Source organism: Branchiostoma floridae, chromosome 14 (assembly GCF_000003815.2).
Source record: "Branchiostoma floridae strain S238N-H82 chromosome 14, Bfl_VNyyK, whole genome shotgun sequence".
Lineage (NCBI taxonomy): Eukaryota > Metazoa > Chordata > Leptocardii > Amphioxiformes > Branchiostomatidae > Branchiostoma > Branchiostoma floridae.
Window position 1 is genome coordinate 6,930,128 of NC_049992.1, and position 18,826 is coordinate 6,948,953.

Consider the following 18,826-nt stretch of genomic DNA (forward strand, 5'->3'; position numbering starts at 1 on the left):
ATACAAAAACAAGACTATATGTCGTGGAAATTTATCTGTCTGAGTGCTCATAATCAACATGATTATGCCGTCAATCCTACATATACTTTGTTTATGGATGTTAAGTGATAGACTGAGCTGAAGTGGTGCCAGTAGTCTGTACATCGATTCAGAAATGCCACGAGTGACTCAAACACAAACAGACAAGTCCACTTACTCATTACGTCAAGGTCTGGATCTGGTAAAGTATTACCATTGTCATTATGTTGCAATTTTAAGACCATATATCCGTACACAAAATAAAGCGCTTACCAACAAGCTTTCGATCAGTCCTCTGATCCTTCTCAAGTTGAAATGACCCAGAGTCCCAGATGCCAAAGTCACAATTCCGGAACGGAAGTGTGACGTCAGCAAAGGGTCAAAGGTGCTTGGCAGTTGATATCGGCCCCCGTTTCTGTTGAGGGAAGGTTGGCTACCGTCACAGATGAACTTACATTCAACTTCAAGTATTACCGTTGTCGTATATTGATGGGTACTAGTTACATCTCGCAGTCACATTTGTCGTGAGCGGTCATACAATTTTGATGTTAACTTTTCAAGCAGGCTGTGACAGAACCAAAAACAAGCAAGAAGGATGTAAATTAGCCTTTTCTGCCACAAGACAATTAAAATTTGCACTCACAACTATTATACGAATACCCTAATCAGTTTGCTGTCGTACTGCGACGTTGCGAGAAATGCAGTAGCGTATTATTAGCCATCAAATGCCTGTCTTCTTCTTCTGTACACACAACCGTATCAAACGGTGAAGTGTATTTTGATGAAATACTTTGATACCGCGCCAACCCGTCACTTTTGCCCGCGAGTGAAGTATACGGATGGAGTAGCTTGAGTCGAGAGACAACTTTCTGAGTCTCGTACGGCAACAGTGATCCATCTTAGACGTCGCCTTTAAACACTCCGCTTCATCTGTATTTCCTCCGCTTCGGCAATCTGGCGAGCTGCCACAACTGGAGAGACAAACAGACGATTGGGGATGTGTCAGTACACAAATTAAACCCTCGTCGTTAACCAATACATCACTGTCACTGGACTCCACGGGAGGATTTGGGAGGTTTCTTTCTTAGGATTAACTACAGAGGCAACCACATTACCCTTCTTATATATAAGTCATTACACAAAGGTGCACAGGGCTTAAAGATGCACTCTCACTGCACTTGCGTCACGCATGCGTCACTGCCGGGTTTGTTCACTGCGTCACTGTTTTGTGATTGTCATAATTCAGATATTGCGTAATACGCAAAAGTATGACTCAGAAGACGAAAAACTACACAAAACCTAAGAAAATTCGTTCTTTATCTCTGAAATTCGTTGAGTATCTTTCGAACCCCGAACGACGCATGCTTGACGCAACTTCAGTGAGAGTTTCCATCTAGATGCGACTGAAATGGCAATTCTAGAACTTCCGAAAATAGTTTCATCAGGTTGGTAGAATATAGGATAAAGGAGAATTCTTGTTACACAACCAGTGGGTACTAAGCTATGTAAGTACCCACTGGTTGTGTAACAAGAATTCTCCTTCATCCTAAATTCTAGAACTGTTTTAACGATCTATTGAAACAATGTGCTAGATTTAAGACAATGAAGTTGATGAATAAACAAAGGTTCAAACAAAAAACATTGCCATTATGCTTCATATTCGTGACCAAAAACCCCTGGTTTTATGTAATCAAAAAAATTGCTGACATTTGACCATAACAGACCGATGAATCTGCTCCAGGGAATCGGCGTTTCCCGATAAACACTGTCATGTCAGTTTCCAACTCATTCTTCATGAACACGGATTTGTGACCTTGAAATGTATATTGCTCAAAATATCAACTTAAGGTCATATTGATTTAGTGGCTTAGCGGAGATCCAAATAATTATTTCTCGTCCGTACATTAGCAATAAATTGTAAATTCATAAAGCCAATGCTAATTAATAAATTGTTGATGTATGGACTAAAGGATTTTAATCATTGAGCAAAACAATAGATCATAGAGAGTCAAAATCATGAGTACAACAAAAGTTTGGACCTTTCTAGAGGTATTCTGCAACTGTAGAATAGATACACTATAGCAAAGGCCATTACATAAATAATAGTAATAACAAGGGGTATCAATATATGGATGTTGTTACCGTTTACAGTATTGTTTCTAAGATTTTTTATGTATTTCTGTCCACGGTAATGATAGTCTACTTCTAAAACACTATTTATCTATCTAGAATGAAATATTGCAAATTCTTCTTAATAAGCAGAAATGAAGGTCAAGAGCTTTACAACAAGGTTCTTAGTCATTGATTGCGAATTTGATTTTATTTTCAATCACATTTGGACGGAATATGGAAGTTCTGTAAATGCAGAGATATTCGCGGTGGTTTTATGTTCACGGTTTTCGCGTTGCCAATTTACAGCGAACTTAAAACCACCGCGAAGATTTTATGGCAGATCTATGGCAGTAAGGGCCTACAGTGCAGGGTGCTACCGCCCGCAAACTTAAAACCACCGCGAACAGTTCTTTTCCCGCTACCGCGAAATTAAATCCCCGCGAACTTAAATGCATTTACGGTACCCTGACTCCATAGGAAACTTTCTGGTACCTTCCTACAACTACGTTTCAATCCTGTACAGACCTCTCCGATCCTGTATGAACTTGACATAGTTGGAGGGGAAGAGGCCTATCCTGCCCCGCAGGTAACCCAAGCACCAGCCGCCATCTTCCCCCTCCAGCACCTCGATGACGTCATCAACCTCCAAGCGTAGCTCGTTCTCTTCGTGGGGCACGTACGAGTACAGGGCCTTGGCGAATCGCCGCGAGCCTGAAAGAAATTCAAAAATAACGATTTATTGTCTCATATCGAAGTTCTCGTCCTTTACAGTTAAATGAAGTGAAGCCGGAATACTTAACCGCGCACAGATGCACTGATGTCATAATTCTTTAGGCTTACGGCAATAACAGTTTCGTCTGGTATTCTCTGATAGCAATACCCAAGATACGCCGCGTATATATTCATTCTGCCGTCTTGTCTGGAATCGATAGAATAACCCCTGGTGCACTTTTATGGCTTAGTAATAACCGTTAAGAACTGCCACCGCGGTGCTGTGTAGTTGTTTTCAATTTTGCCTGATATTCTACCTAAGGGTTTGGCCATGTGGGGCCCGGCACTAAAAGTCCATATAGTTTATAGATCGATAGACAAGAAAGGTAGTTGTTGTAAATAACAAGATTTCTTTACCATACACTGATGCACCTGTGCACGGTAAAGCATCAAAAAGGACAATACACAGTTCATATGGCGATGTCTACCAATAATAACTATCTAAACATGATTTACATATGAGTGACGATGATCCCTATGAGTTAGTGACTCTGATATGCTCAACTTACTTCCATAGTTAGTTGTACTTGTATTGAATTGTTTTGCAAGTTCGTTCTTGTAACACTTAAAGAAGAGTAATGGATGTCTCTCGACACGACCTATTTCTATCCATTTGTAGAGATTGAATCACCTTAAATATTGTTTACCTGGATGTCTGACCTTCATAAACGTGACAATATTGCTTGTTAATGGTGGCAATATTTTGGAGCTCTCTTGTAGAATATTGGTTCCTTCTTGATAACACCATCCCGGTGGGTACGCTAACTCCGCCTATTAACAAAACTGTGATATTGAGGTCATCTCTAAATTGTCTTGAACAACACTTGGATATTTGAATAAGTGTATTTCCAGATGTGGCAGCCATATTGGATTTTCCGGGGTCAGACAGGGTCATTGCACCAAAACGAGGCTTGTATGGCCAGGCATAAATTTTTATAATACTATAGTGTAGGTATTTTCAGTGGTAGTTTCGCCCCTATAACTTGAAATACTGCAGAGTATGTGCTTGTCATGTGAAGAAATTTTTTTTGGACATTTTGAATTTCATTTCAGCAATTTTATTCATTTTTCACAGTTTTTGGTTGGTGAGTTTGCCAAATCCCATTTTTTGGATGACCTTGCAATACGACCCGTACAAAGATTTTGTTGCTGATTCTATACCTCTGATGAGGTGTGCACAATAAGAATCTATATCTCGAGAATTGATGAATTGAGAATGCCGCATTTAATTCACCAAGTTTTCGAGTTTTATTTTGGTCGACTTGGCCATAGGGTACCCGGTAGACTTATGAGCGAGAGAGAGACTTTAGGTTAGGGTTAGGGTTAGAGTTGGAAGACTTTTATTTTCAATTTGCTACTGTTTTTGTCACCCAACTGGGTATAGGGCAGTAGTCTATACATCTAAAGTGATATTTCAGAGACTGCTGTTATTACCATTGGTATTCAAGAGAAAGTCATTGTCATAATGAAGAAAGTATTACGTTTACATATCATGTGACATCTTTCAACAAGAGCTTCCTTTCCTCTCCTTGATCACAGAAAACCAATGGCCTCGTTAAATCCTATCCTCGACAAAATGTCTGGTTCTTTCGCTGAATCATTTATGTCTTCAATTTTCTTCTCCTGTTGGAATAACTTAGGCTTAGCACAACTGAAGGTGAAAATGCCAAGAAACGTATTTCACTAATCATTGCAACTCTGTAAGATTATGGGATTTGTGCGCTGTACTGTGTACTAATACGTTTGGATGCGATTTTCAGCGGCGTACCTTTGAGGGCTGCAGTCTTCCTCATCGTGTTTATCCCGGCGTAGGTGGATTTGGACCCCACGGGCTTTGCTGTAATACACGGAGAGATAGTGCCAACTTTAGTACTCTGTTTCACCTTTATCCGAGGGTGACCTATATCCGTTGTTTGTAAAAAAAAGCGTATTTAGGAATATGAATTCGACAGACGGTTGTTTCAAATCGGAACATTTTGAAAATATTGCAAATTTGAAACCATAGTTCGCAGACGTAATACTCCTAAACGGATAAAGGTCACCCCGCGGATAAAGGTGGACTAGCGTTATATGTAATGCCATGGTTCACTTTACCAAACCCGAACCCACGGTAGGGCAGCTATCAAGAACGAAAAGTACAATGTAAAAGATATTAAACACATAGAACGTAAACAAATTAGTCATTAACATAACTTGTGTATATATCTGGATAAACAGTTTTATTTTCCGTTTCCGCAAACACCCCTGCCGGGCCACGGTTTGGAAATGTGACTTTAGCATAACACGAGCTCTCACAGTACTGGACTCTATGGAGCCCCTCCCCACAGAGTTTGCGGTCGTTTACCGCTAAACCTGGAGCTCAGTTTTCGTTATCGCTATGGAATCCAGCGATCGGGATACTCTGTCACCATGGAAAGAAGTCATCACACCCTCAAATATATTTTGGAGCACGCAGACACGCCGTAGAACTTTACGTGCAGACAAAACTTTGTGTGCCATCGGGCTGTGAATTCGCCCCCTGGACGGGCGACGCGCCTGCCCTGTACAGCCTGAACGTTTTCAGAAATACGTGGCGGACGTGGCCTCCCGAAAAAACGTACGGACAAATTGCACGTACGGCGGGTTGTACCCCTGGCTCTATATATGTGTGTGTGATCCGGTACAATAATTGGCAGGGAATTGCGACACTCATGCATATTCGTGTAGTGAAAGTCAATGGCCAGTGAGGTCTTCTGGTAGCCCGGTATCTTCGCAATTACGAAGAGGAGAGAAGAGACTCGGGAGCTATATTACGGCTGGATACCAGGCTAGTCTTCTGGCGCCTTGCAGTCCCGCAATATAGAGTGTATTACGTTAACGATGGTTATCGATACAAATTTATTTAAGACTGAGTCAAGAAAGTGCATGTGTGCGGTCAGAGGCGACATGAATTTCTCATCCACAATTTGGAAAGAGTATTTATTGTAATTTTGTGTTACTATTACGGATCAGTTGTGGAACATTGAGGCAAGTTCAGTTCAGTTCAGATTAAGGCAAACAAGACAGTAAAACCCTACTATAGCTTGCTAACTAGTGCAAACCTTTTGTTACAATCGGCTATCAAGGCTTTATGACAACATGTATAATAATGAATGAAAACCCACCTGGTAATACAACATAGGGCGGCGGTTCACTTCCCTTAGTTCGTTTGGGACTCTTTCCTACGGGCGGGTCACGGCGACCCATGTTGTAGTAGAACGCGAACTTCTTCTTCTCCTTCGCCCTTTTCCGCCTCCTGACACCGTACACACAGATCGCTATGCAGATGAGCAGCCACAGGCCGCCCGCTGTGGAGCCTACGATGATGGCGATCGTGGTGGATGACATGCTGACTCCCGGAGCTGTTGGACAACAAACGGTACAATTACAACAACTTGTCAGCCTCTTTCATCGTTTAAAGTGAATGCCTTTGGTGGTCGTCTCGGTGGTCGATGACGGTTGAATAACTAATCAGGTATGCCAAATAGCTATTACTCAAGCAACTAAATATGATTTTGGAAGCGGTCAGATAGCATCCATGGCCACTCACTATCTTTCGTCAGTGACAATGAGAACTAAGATCTTGTAGAACAATAGGTTTTATACCCTCACTATAAATTGATATATAAGAGGCGAAGAGAAGGTTCAGATAGTCCAATAGGAAAGTCTCGGTCGTTTGCTACAATCTGATCGGTTAATAATGAGTTACAGAAATCATTTAGGCTCCATGAATATTTTCATCTCTGGCTGCCAGTTACGGAAACATGTGGGTCTTATGGGTCATGTCCATTGATGCTATTGGTTAAAAGTTTCTTCAGGCCTTACTAAGGGTCACTGACACAACACATGGCTCTGGCAATGGGAGAAAGGTCAAGTTCATGATCCTACCTTGTACCTTGAGATGTAATTTCTTCACATCCCCCTCGCCAACGAAGTTGCCCGCCGCACACAGGTACGTGCCCGTGTCGTTCACCTGGACGTCACGCAGGATCACAGAACTGGCGCGCACGTCACGCGACAGGACGTGAGACCTAGCAGCCAATGGGATGCCGTCTCTTGTCCACGTGATGTTAGGCGGCGGGTTGCCATCGGCAACGCACTGCAGGGTCACGTGATCGAATACTGTGGCAGCACTGGTGTCTGACATGCTAATTATGGACGCCGGATCTAGAAAATATGATAAATTATAACTCATTTTCATATAGCCACGCCGTGTTGACCAATCACAGGCCTTCATTGCAATGAATTATACAGCCATAACGTGAATAGCATGGGTTAAAGAAGTATGTATTACTAAGCGCACAATAAGCTCACTTATAGGACTGAAGGGATTTCAACTTCAGTGCCAGTTTGAATTAGACATATGATAGTAATGTTATTGACCCACTTTCCCAAACGGGGAAGTTGCACATGCCCAGTAACCTGTGGTTACCACGATTCGCTTACTCAGTGGTCTATTCGATTATATGGGCCAAACGCTATATATCACCGTAAACACAGGGTGAAAGCTGGTTAACTTTTTCATCATTTACCGAATTCAAACTAACATCGACAAAAAGCTGAACTCCCAGCACTCTTACAAATGTACCTCATTGGTCGAGCATTTACTTGTAGCAATGTAATCAATGTCAACGGCTTTAGTCTAATAGGAATCATTTAGATGAAATAAGACAAGTATTTTCAAAATCCTCACATTGAACGTCAACTTGCATCTCATCACTCGCCGACTGGATCACGTGATCCACCACACAGCTGTATCGACCCGAGTCGGTCCTGGTCACGTGATGAATGTTCAAAGATGGCGTCCGGACGTTTCCGCCGGAGTACTTCGTGTCGAATCCGTAGGTCTCGATTGGGAAGTCATCTTTCTTCCAGTGTAGTGACGTCACGTTCGGCTTGGCGTTCCTCACTGCGCATGTCAGGGTGACGGTTTTACCTGACGTCACGACGAAAGGACTTGTGGGTCCAACTTGCACCACAGGAGGAACTGAAAGAATTATGGAGTAGAGCCGTGTGTGTTATGCATGTAACGAAGACAATAAGAAAGTAATGATGAATGTGCTAACAATAATTGCACTGATTTGAGGTCTACTACACAAAAAGCGGTTTTCAACAATGTGAAGTTTTATATCTGCACAGTTTTATTGTGTGTACTCAATATTTTCTAGTCAAAGTCATGACCACACATACCAATCACAAGTTTTCCACGTGCTACAAAAGTGTTGTTTACAACCTGCAGGCTCATTGAACATACATCCCCTTGTTTAGACCACTAAACAGTTATAGAACATCGTTTCGTTGTAAAGCCAACATGATAAATCATGGTCCTAAACAGGTAGTAACACGGGGTGAAACGACCCTACCAGGTTTTCAAATTACCTTGCCAGTCCGACATTTAACGCTCGATAAAATGTGTATGCGGGCATAAATGAGGTAATATTTCATTTCTGTAACATCGCAGGCGTTATATCAAGTTTTACTGCCAAGCGTGGCTTATAGAGAGGACCAATCATGACGTGTTCCACTTTTTTGTGTAACGTCTTTCACGTGTATATCAGAAGTTAATTTAAAACAACGATGGCTATCTGTCTCCATCGATATTTCTGTCCCTTTTCGTGTTTCATAGAGTGAAAGTGTGAAATAGGATATGATTTTCCTTTTATGTGCACCGCGATCTGATGTTTTCAACAGGAATAAAGACGTAAAAATATAGAAATGCATTCTTGACGTAAGTGTTCTTATTCACCCATTGACAAAGATACGTACCCAAAAGAGAAAGTTTTACAAAGCCCTCTTCACTGGGCACTCCCGCAACCATGACCACTAACACATATGTTCCTTCATCCTGCAACCTTGTGGGGTTGATCCTTAGACCTGCACCGTCTACAATGTCTGCTCGTCCAACGTAAGTACCATAGGCCTCTCTTAGACCCGCCATTGGAGCATAATTAAAGATCATGGTCCGCTTAGACTTATCATTCCCCTGTACTTTATACCACGTTACCGCAACTACGGCGTAGTCTGATGAGTACGTGGCCGGCAATGTGACGGGATCGCCCAAGATGGCCTGGAAGTTCTTGGCCATGTGGAGCCCGATGCTGCCCTGTGCGGTCATCCCTGGAACATAATGGATGAGAGTGATTAGTTCTGCTGCAGTTTGCGGCCGCACTACTGATGGAGAAGACCGCTGCTTCATGCAGGTCTGCAGTAAGCCTGTTATAGGTGGGAAATGGAGGTCATCTACCATTAGGAACCGACAGGTGAAATAGATGTTGGGTCAATTTTAGAGGTCAAGTTCAGAATGAAATGCAGTGAATCGCTTTTTATTTCTTCAGGACTGCGCATTCTTGTTTTTTCGGGACATTAATGAATGAATGAAGACCTTTATTGTAGGTTTGTGCCCAACCTAGCTAGCTATAGGTCACAACAAAGACAACATACATGTAGAATTATCATACATCTTGTCTAGAAAAGACGTTCCTATTCTTCTCGCTTGTTGGTTATGGTGAAAATATAGGATTGTATGGATTTAGTAACAGTCGGTTTACACAATCGCATGAAGAATATCAATTTCTATACCTAATACCCGAGTGCTCGTCTTTTTATGTTTTAATCGTTTGATAGTGTTACGGCAACTAATTCACAGTCCTGAGAGACTTATACGGCCTTCACACTGAACCCGAATTAACAGAAATCAAGCAGAACCAGCTGGAATGAAGTCTTTGCAAAATTCGTGCCACATTCGGGGCCATTCTTCGTTGGAATTTCGAATGGACCTTATATCCCCTTTACACGAGAAGGAATGAGCCAAAATGCCGTCAGAATAAAAATCTTTTTTTTTCTGGCAATTCGTAGTGTATTCTAGAAATTCTCACTGCATTCCAGATATTCTTTTGGCTACATTCGGGCAGGATTCGAAGTGGCTTGCCGTTTCGGTTCTCCATCGAATGAGATAAGAATGTTACGAATTTGTTGAAATGCCGCAGAATGCGGACATAATGCAGTTAGAATAGTTAGAATACACTTAGAATCCACTTTGAATGACATTCGACGCGCAGTTTCTTTCCTCAACCACCGAATGTTTAAGATAAACACAAGTTATAAGTTTGTTCTGTAATTTGTGCCTAAAACTTCCCCTATATTTCTAATATAGGGCAGTAAAAGTCACGAAGAATGCGATGCGATTTTTCCTTCAAGCTACTCACATCTGATATCCTAAGATACGTCGCTTCTTGTCACATCTGACGTCCTAAGATACGTCTCTTCTTGACGTATAATGACAGAGAGTGTGCTTGACGAGGGTCAAAGTAGCGATATCTCATAAGTTTACTGTAGTTGCCTCTCCTAGGCGTACGTTTATCGGCTTAGCTTTGCGCACCTTACGTTAGGGTGTGTTTGGGAGGATTGTGAAGACAGAATCGTAAGTATGATAAATTGTTGATGGAAACTCCTTGACGTGTTTTGTGGGCTGCGATTAGGATATGATGAATGGTGGAGGATGGCAGGGTTTTCCAAATAAGACGGTTCGCCATTCTAAGGTTGATATGTCAAGGTTCAAGGCCTCTGGCACATAGATTAAACACAACTGGCCAATGTTATGCAAATCTAGACAATGGACGAGAAGAGTGGCTGTATATACAATGTAGAAGTTTTTATTGACTCTATAAAACATTTCCTGTCTGAAGCATCAGAATCAGAATGGTTTATTTGTACAATTTCGCGGTCTTTAGGGCTAAATTGTGTGATACATTACACTTCAGCACACACTAACTTAAAATCATTAAAACGGTTGAATAAAATTATATACATTACAAATATATTAGTATACATAATGATAAACTCGATCACTTAAAACATCTGACGATTGAGATACAACGTGAAGAACATTCGGTAGGCTTAAGAGAAATTCAGTGCTGGGTTACGTGAGTTCAGATGTCTAGTTCACAGTCACTTGTTCAACAGTTTCACCAGGTATGGGATCGGAGAGTTTTTGTGTCGATTGGTATGGCATAGTGGAGTATTCAACCTGTAATCATGCTTAAGTGCAGGAGATGTATCCAAAAGGCCGCCTACATATTTTGCGGGGGAGTGGACATTAAACCTGACATTTTAGCTGAGAAAGTTACTGAGATGTTATAAAGCTTCTACAGCGCCAGGTAAATGCACCGGAGGCGGATGATTGACGTCTCAGACGGAGTGGGGGAGACTTCCCGGATGTAGGCGGCGGGAGTAAGACATCGTTTCATGCCTATGATTGACATGTGCATTCTTAAATTCAATCAAATTGAGCTCTGTATGACGTTTACAGCTTTTGGTGGGCTCAGTGTAAAATGGTAAGTAAGTGAGTTACTGTCGTTATCTTCAGCAAGAAGATTAAGTTTTCAGTTGTGCCATAGTGGAGCGGCTGTCGCGTGGGTATGTAACACCGGTTCACCTTTATCCACGGGGTGACCTTTATCCATTGTCTTTAATTAAATGGAAGCACACATTAAGGAGTATTAAGTCTGCGGACTGTGGTTCAAAATTTGCAATACTTTCAAACGGTTCCGATTTGAAACCACCGTCCGTCGACTTCATATCCTTGAATGTTTTTTTACAAACAACGGATATAGGTCACCTTCGGATTAAGGTGAACCAGCGTTACATAGGTCAAGAGTATAACCTGTGGATGGATCTTCGTTATATTTGGTATTTTAGTAGCGGTTGTGTAAAGAAAGGTCCAGTAAAATGGGTTCCCTGGCAAATTCCTACGGTATTGCAGCCGGGTGTGTATATTTGTGTGTGTGTGGTTTGTATAACAAAACTCGAGAAGCTGTGGACGGTTCTGCATGTTAGTTGCTAAAAAAAGGTAGGGGTTGCAAAAAGAAAGGTCGAAATCGATAATGGCAGTGAAGGGTCAAAGCTCGCGGTAAAATGTCTAGATCTAGATTCACGAGCTCTTAGTAGAGGAAAGGTCTTGGCTCAGGTTGAAGGTAAGGATTTGACTTAAGTAATCAGAGCAATGTTATAAGAAAGAAATCTTAGCCACGTATTACTAATAGGAATTCTAATGTCTTTAGGTTTATGTCATACCTGTGACGCGAAAACGTTCGATACGGGTGTTCCGGACCGTGTGATAACTTCCGTATCACACAGGTTTGAAAGTTGTATCACACAGGCTTCCTTCGAGTAAATCGAACCATTTCGAGCGGGCCGAGTGCGGCACGGTTGGCAATTCGAATACCTGACTCGGACGTTGGAACACTTCTTGTTCGAGGGCACCAAATTTGTTCAACTTCTGGCGCATTTCGCATAAAAACATGGGTTTTCTCAGGTGAGTATGACATAAATAAAATTCAACACCTTCGGCACTCGGGCGATCTGATCCGCGGGAGGGCTGGGACCGAGGGTGATACGGAATACCCCGTGTTGTATTCTATATGTATCAGTCTCCATTTATGCGCGATGTATACATTTTATCTTTTAAGAGCGATAGGTTGAAGTTTACTTTACGTTTAGCTTATTCTATCATGTTAAGGTGTTACTTGAGGGGATGTACAGAAGGATGTACAACAAATAGCATGTACTGCAAATTTGTATTTTTCTGAAATCTTAAGATATTGCAGCAGACTTGTGTTATCAACTAATTTGGTGAATTTGTAGACAACAATAAGACCCTTTAAGCTTTTTACAAAAGGTTTTTATCAGCCTACTACAACGGAACATAACCAACACAAACTTAAACAAAATAAAAACAATTTAACTTAAAACGCGTTATAAAACAACGAATGTCACTACAAAAACTTTGACGCAAAATGCTCTATCATGCAAGTTCCTTGTTTACAAATTTACCCTTGAAAACTGCACGTATCTCCATTTGTGTAAGTATCCCAGGCAAGGTGTATAAACCCGATCCAATAAATACCGCGACGGAAAAACTCTAAGCTTCTCAACCCGCAGAAACTACGATAAAACCAGTTATCGAGACAACAAGGGCGGTTCGCCCTCCAACCTAACTCTTAGGATGCGCGTTATCAGCAGCAACGTTATTGACAGGCCGCAAGCTTTCCCCGTAAAGTTCTTAAGACACCGGCACATGAAAGATAGGATGTGACAAATTCTTTGTCTTAATGACTAGAGAAGCCTATCTTTCCTCAGCAGGTCTCTTTCGCCTCTACAGGGTGATTTAGAAATCGTTGGTTTCAGGGTTTTGTCGAAAGAAGCTTTTCTAAAGTGCAGCAAAGTGCACATCAAAAGTTCTCCTCGCATTTCGGATGGTTTAGTAAAAGGCTGTGGCTTTACGTTTGTAATCTTCACGCTGCAATGAAAGGGATTTGAATTCAGCACTATTACATATCGGCGTCTGTATATATGTTTAAATGATTGTTATTGTCTCTAAGGCATGGTCATTTGGAACGGTAATTGTAGGCACTATCTTTTAAAGTACTGCTTTTAGTGTGTTTCTTTCCTGGTGTGAAAACCGCAATTTCAAAAACGCTTTCACGGCAATATAGGCCCATTTCAACTTGACAACATCCCTGCTCAAGTTGTTTCGGGACGCGTCTTTTCAATATGGTTCCTGTCGGGTGTTAAATTGCCATCTACAACTTCATCATCTTCTGGTTGAGCACATCTTCTCACATAAATACTGATGGAAATGTCCAAAATAAACCATCGGGGATTTGTCGTGGAATTCTGAGACTTCCACCAGTAACAAACGATGCTGACGACGAGGGCCAACCTGGCAACTCTTGGAATAACAACCAGCAGACAATTTAAAAACAAACAGTTGGAATCGACCTGTGAGACCTGCAACATAAACTGCCTTTGTATTTTTATTTTCATTCGTATGTATAAACAATAACGTCATGTGAAGCTTGTGGTGGCATTTGATAAAACTAAAATCACAAATGCAATAATAAATGATAAAGATAATAATAACTTTATTACAAGCTTGGAGGTATGCAATGTATTAGAGTACATGTGCAGGTCAGGCAAACAGGTCGTCGCAACCACCTCTGCAAGTCACTGCTTGCCTGCTCATCTGTCAAAAAATTGACAAGAGAATCCGAAGTAGGGTTCGTAAACCTGGTTTAACAGAAAAGGGAAGATATATAAAGAAATGGTGTCTATTGTAATTCTATATAAAATTGATCTCTACTATAGCCATGATCATTCCAAAATTGTTTTCAGACATCTTTGGTTGCTTATTCTTCTTACCCAGCTCGCTCCGTGCTACATATGGCCTCAGTGGCCTGGCACGCATCTCACAGGAGCTTATTACTTGAACTCCGAAGAGAACTCGGAGGATGAATGTGTCTTCTAGGAGCTGACTCCGAGTAATTTCGAGTTATACCTGTATGAAGGCATCTGTCATCATTACTAGGGTTACTGCAGCACAGGAGTCGCTAACGAGTGTCACAGCCGAGACTATTACAACACATAACAGCGTTTTTATGGCATATTTATCTTTGCTCTGTTGTGACCGAGATACAGGTAATGCAAATTTCACTGTAAACCCAATTAGGTAACATTGGCCCCAAATTTTGAAATACTCTCGAGAGCAAAACCTCATGTGAATAGCATTTACAGCCATTTTAAGCATATCTGTATTGTTATTTTGTGTTTCTGCATTTGTGTTAAAATTGTGAACAAAACAAGCTAGACATGGCCCGCTGAGTTTTTAAAACCATCTCAAACCAGACACCCCTGGTCTAAACAAGATAACTGTACACTGGTAAGTACGTCCCCTAGGGTGGGCTGATGATGCAAAAATGCTGAAAGGTTGCTGTACGTGTCATGTACCTGAAGATTTCGTTCTAGAGAACATTTTAAGACCAAAATGATACATCGCGAAGCTTTAAGGTTATAGTTGAAATCCTGATAGTGTGTCTGCCTTCCAGTCAATGTAACCCAGTCGACCTTGAGCCGTTTCTTTATAAGATATTCCTGAAGATTCGAGGAAAATGTGCGCCTTGAAGGTCTCTGGCGTACACTTAAAAATTTCCTGTCTACGTGTTGAAATCAGAATCTCTCTTCATAATCTTTGCAAAGAGTTTCATTTTCGCAAAGCAAAACAACCACCCCCTTTCTGAAACAAAACAATGAACTGAGAATGGACTGATATCATTTTCGTGCTTATTCATCGGTAGTTGATTACGCCAAAATGATTCCTTACAATAGATCCAAATTAAAAACAGCTTATTATAATTCCCTTCACATATGAGCAATCATATACATTGAATGCCGAACAACAAAAGAATAAACAAAGCGAAAAAATCCAAAATTAACAAAAAAAAATCAAGGAACTGAGCATAGATATGAATAAAAGACGGAAAATCATATTCTGTGTTCCTCCTCTGCGATGTATTTGAATGGACTCGTCTACAGACAACTCAATTTTGCATTCTGGCAGGGAAACCGACGTGTCAGACCGTCAAATTACCGCACTTCGCTGGTGCACTTGCCTACGTGACGGCCCGCCTCCGCACTCGGCGCAGATATTAGCAGGTGGGGGCAAACCATTAGACGTGCTATTATGTGGAAATGTCGTGTCGGGTGTGAGTATCTTACTGAGTGAGTGAGTGAGTGAGTGAGTGAGTGAGTGAGTGAGTGAGTGAGTGAGTGAGTGAGTGAGTGAGTGAGTGAGTGAGTGAGTGAGTGAGTGAGTGAGTGAGTGAGTGAGGGAGTGAGGGAGTGAGTGAGTGAGTGAGTGAGTGAGTGAGTGAGTGAGGGAGTGAGTGAGTGAGTGAGGGAGTGAGTGAGTGAATGCCCGACTGACCGACTGACCGAACTGGCTGACTGACCGACTGACTGACCGACTGACCGACTGACCGACCGACTGACTGACCGACTGACTGACTGACAGACGAACTGAACGACCGACTGACTGAACGACTGACATACTGACTGACCGACCGAATGACCGACTGACTGACTGACTGACTGACTGACTGACCGACTAACTGACCGACTGTCTGACCAACTAACTGACCGATCGACTGACCGACGGACTGACAGACCGACTGACCGACAGATTAAGTGTTGGGTCTGGACAGAAAACTACACACATGGATTTCAGGAACACACATTCTTCACACAGACTTTCAGTAAAACCAACAGTTCTTTGCGTTGCGGTTTCCACTGGTATCGAATGGCAAGTTTGAACTTTACTCCTCGGATCCTTTCACAAGATCATTGACATGTGAATATAGTCGAACCTCTGGGTTAAGTGCCAAGCAACCTGACAATACTCCACTCGGCAATATATGAATATAGGTAATTATCATCAAGATACCTCAAGACTTTAATATGCACACCGACATCAGACATGTTTAAATCTTACTTCTACCACGTATGACAGTTCACAGATTATTGCTCATCCATTCTAAAACTTTCCTCAGTTTATTTTATAACTCCCCCGCATAACTTTTGGGTTACCCCCCGTTGCGCTGCAATAATAATGTTAGGCTCAGCAGCAGGATCTAGAAAAGAGTCTATGATTAATATATGATAATGATCTGTAATACATACTCATGCACATGAACTAAATTATACCCACTTAAGTCCATATGCAATCTATCTCGCAGACATACTTTCTGCTCTGACGATTGAGATAAGATGTCTGCTATTCTAGAAGGAATAGAAATGCTACCAGTTGGAAGTAAGGATTACAAAGATAAGAAACATTCTCAATATTAGTCTTTATAAAGAGAAGTAATAAAGTTTGCTTATCTTTTAATCAGTTAATCACATCTGGCTTGCATTTTTTGCCAGGGGATTATCATTTAGCGTGCCATGCTTCCTGTAAAATGCAGTTAAGTTCTGCTTAAGTTGACTTCGATATTCGCTCCACGCAGGAAGGACGTTAAGAATTACCTCCCAGGCGTTTATAACGTCAGGAGGCGAGTAGAGCGTGAAAATTAAAACCGACGGAGGGTCTAACGTATGTGGTATGAAACCTGCATGAATCACTCCCAACCATGGTTATATGTCTATATAACACAGCGGTATAAACATGGCCAAAGTTAAGACGTTCCTATCAACCGGTTGCTAGCGCAGTCCATCCATCTTTCAGACAGTAGGTTCTATCTCTCCCACGCTATACACTGCAAAGACGCACTACTGATAAAGAGAGCAAAGATCATACAACTGCATTCTAGGCACGAAATTATCATCAAAGCAAGTGCGACAGCTACTTACCATGGTAAAGGCTTGTTGCCAACAGCCCCAGGAAGTAATGACGATAGGTCATTGTTGCGGTACCAGATCGCAAAACGCTGCTCGCAAAATTGCCTCGTCCAGTTGCTTCAGGCAGTATTCACGGGCAAAATTGTTTTCCCGAAGAAGTGTCTCCGATAAAAACGGCACCTTTCTCCTCCAGTTGAGCCTCTGGCTTAGGCCAAGTCAAATGGCGATCTACCGTGAATGATGCAGTCCTAAGATAGGTGCTTATAGCATGTCCCACGGCTACTCCGTTTTTCTGGCTACGGACGAAGTGCTAGAAACGAAGATATGGCGACGTCGTCGTATAGAGCTGTCTACGAGATCTAGCGGAAATGATACCTCGTTCCACGAGTCGGTATCGACGATGAGCGGCGGTCCCTCGCCGGTAGGAGCTCGCCCAGACGCCGCCGGAAAATTAACGAGGCAATACTTGGCCCCAACAGCATCGTCGGCTATTCTGGTATTGCTTATAACAACAAATGGTTCTGCAGTGCGCAGGCTCAGGCTATCTGGAACGCGTAGCGAAGCAGTCAATCAAGGAGCAATGCATTTCGCTCATCCAGCCCCGAGGGCATCCATGTTAACTTTTTTCAAGGAGAGGCAATGGCGTTGAAAATGCGGGAGGAGATTCTGACCCAGAAAATGAGGCTTCAAGTGCATTGATACATACCCTGGCTTCTGGGCACACGGAAATCAATAGAAGAAAATGGGGTTCGAATTCATTATAATAGGCGTCTGGAGAATTACTGTACCTTGTTTCCAGAGAAGACAAATTATGAGAATGCTGTTCATTGAATGCAGTGGAAAATGAAACACATTTTATCAGTCAGTGTACCCACTATGAAACCGAAAGAAACACATTATTTCAAACAGTTGTCACTATTTCACCAAGCTTTTAACACCTAAGTGATCACCAAAAGACTGTATTTCTACTAAAAGCACAAAACCCCACCATCATACAGAACGTGGGACAGTTCATTAACCACTGCCTTCAAAGAAGAAGTCAAACCCGACAATAGTATTCATAGCATCATGTATTTGATTAGACACTAGTTTTATGTATTTACCTCTCTTAGTTCTTGATACTGTATATGCAATTAACCCTCTGGCATGATTTTGCAAATATACATCAATTATGACTATCATTCCTACTCAATGATTCTTTTTCACTTCGTGTGTCCGCTTTAACACGTTTGAGAATTTCTAGGTGCAGTTGATGGTTTGCAAGTGAAACACGTCTTACACGTACCGAGTTCCTACCTACATGGCCCCGTATACATGTACTTCCCGCTTCATTACATCCCAATAACAGCTATAAGCTCGGTCACACTTCAAATTACGAATGCGCGACAACAGGTATTATTATGGATAGTATGTCAATGGTGTGGGGCTCTGACTTGTAAAACAGTTCTCGATTGAACAGACAATTGTCTCGATTTGCATGGCAATGTCCAGACGTGTTTTCTTTATGTCTCAGGGGCCTTCACTTTTGACATATTACCCACAATTCATGTCGCCACGCATGCGCACTCGGAAGTGTGAAAGAGCTTATTGACTCCCGGCTTTATAATCAAGAGCTACCATGAAAATGTATTTCTTCCTGTGCATCATGGCTTTACCCTCGAGAAAGTGGACTCAGCAAAAATAACTGGATTCTAATAAACAAGATAATTTATTTCATAGAATATGTTAAAGTTATGAT

At 41.8% G+C, this 18,826-nt stretch overlaps 1 protein-coding gene across 1 annotated transcript; it reads right to left on the reverse strand.

Annotated features, from left to right (window-relative positions):
* Positions 1-412: 412 nt before the first annotated feature.
* On the reverse strand, positions 413-17,559 carry LOC118430061 (hemicentin-1-like). Its single transcript, XM_035840768.1, has 8 exons — positions 17,101-17,559; positions 8,686-9,036; positions 7,613-7,906; positions 6,808-7,086; positions 6,045-6,281; positions 4,670-4,738; positions 2,656-2,841; positions 413-989 (listed from the first exon to the last, which is right to left on the reverse strand). Exons 1-8 carry the CDS (start codon positions 17,150-17,152, stop codon positions 931-933), a joined length of 1,527 nt encoding a protein of 508 aa, XP_035696661.1. The 5' UTR covers positions 17,153-17,559; the 3' UTR covers positions 413-930.
* Positions 17,560-18,826: the final 1,267 nt, after the last annotated feature.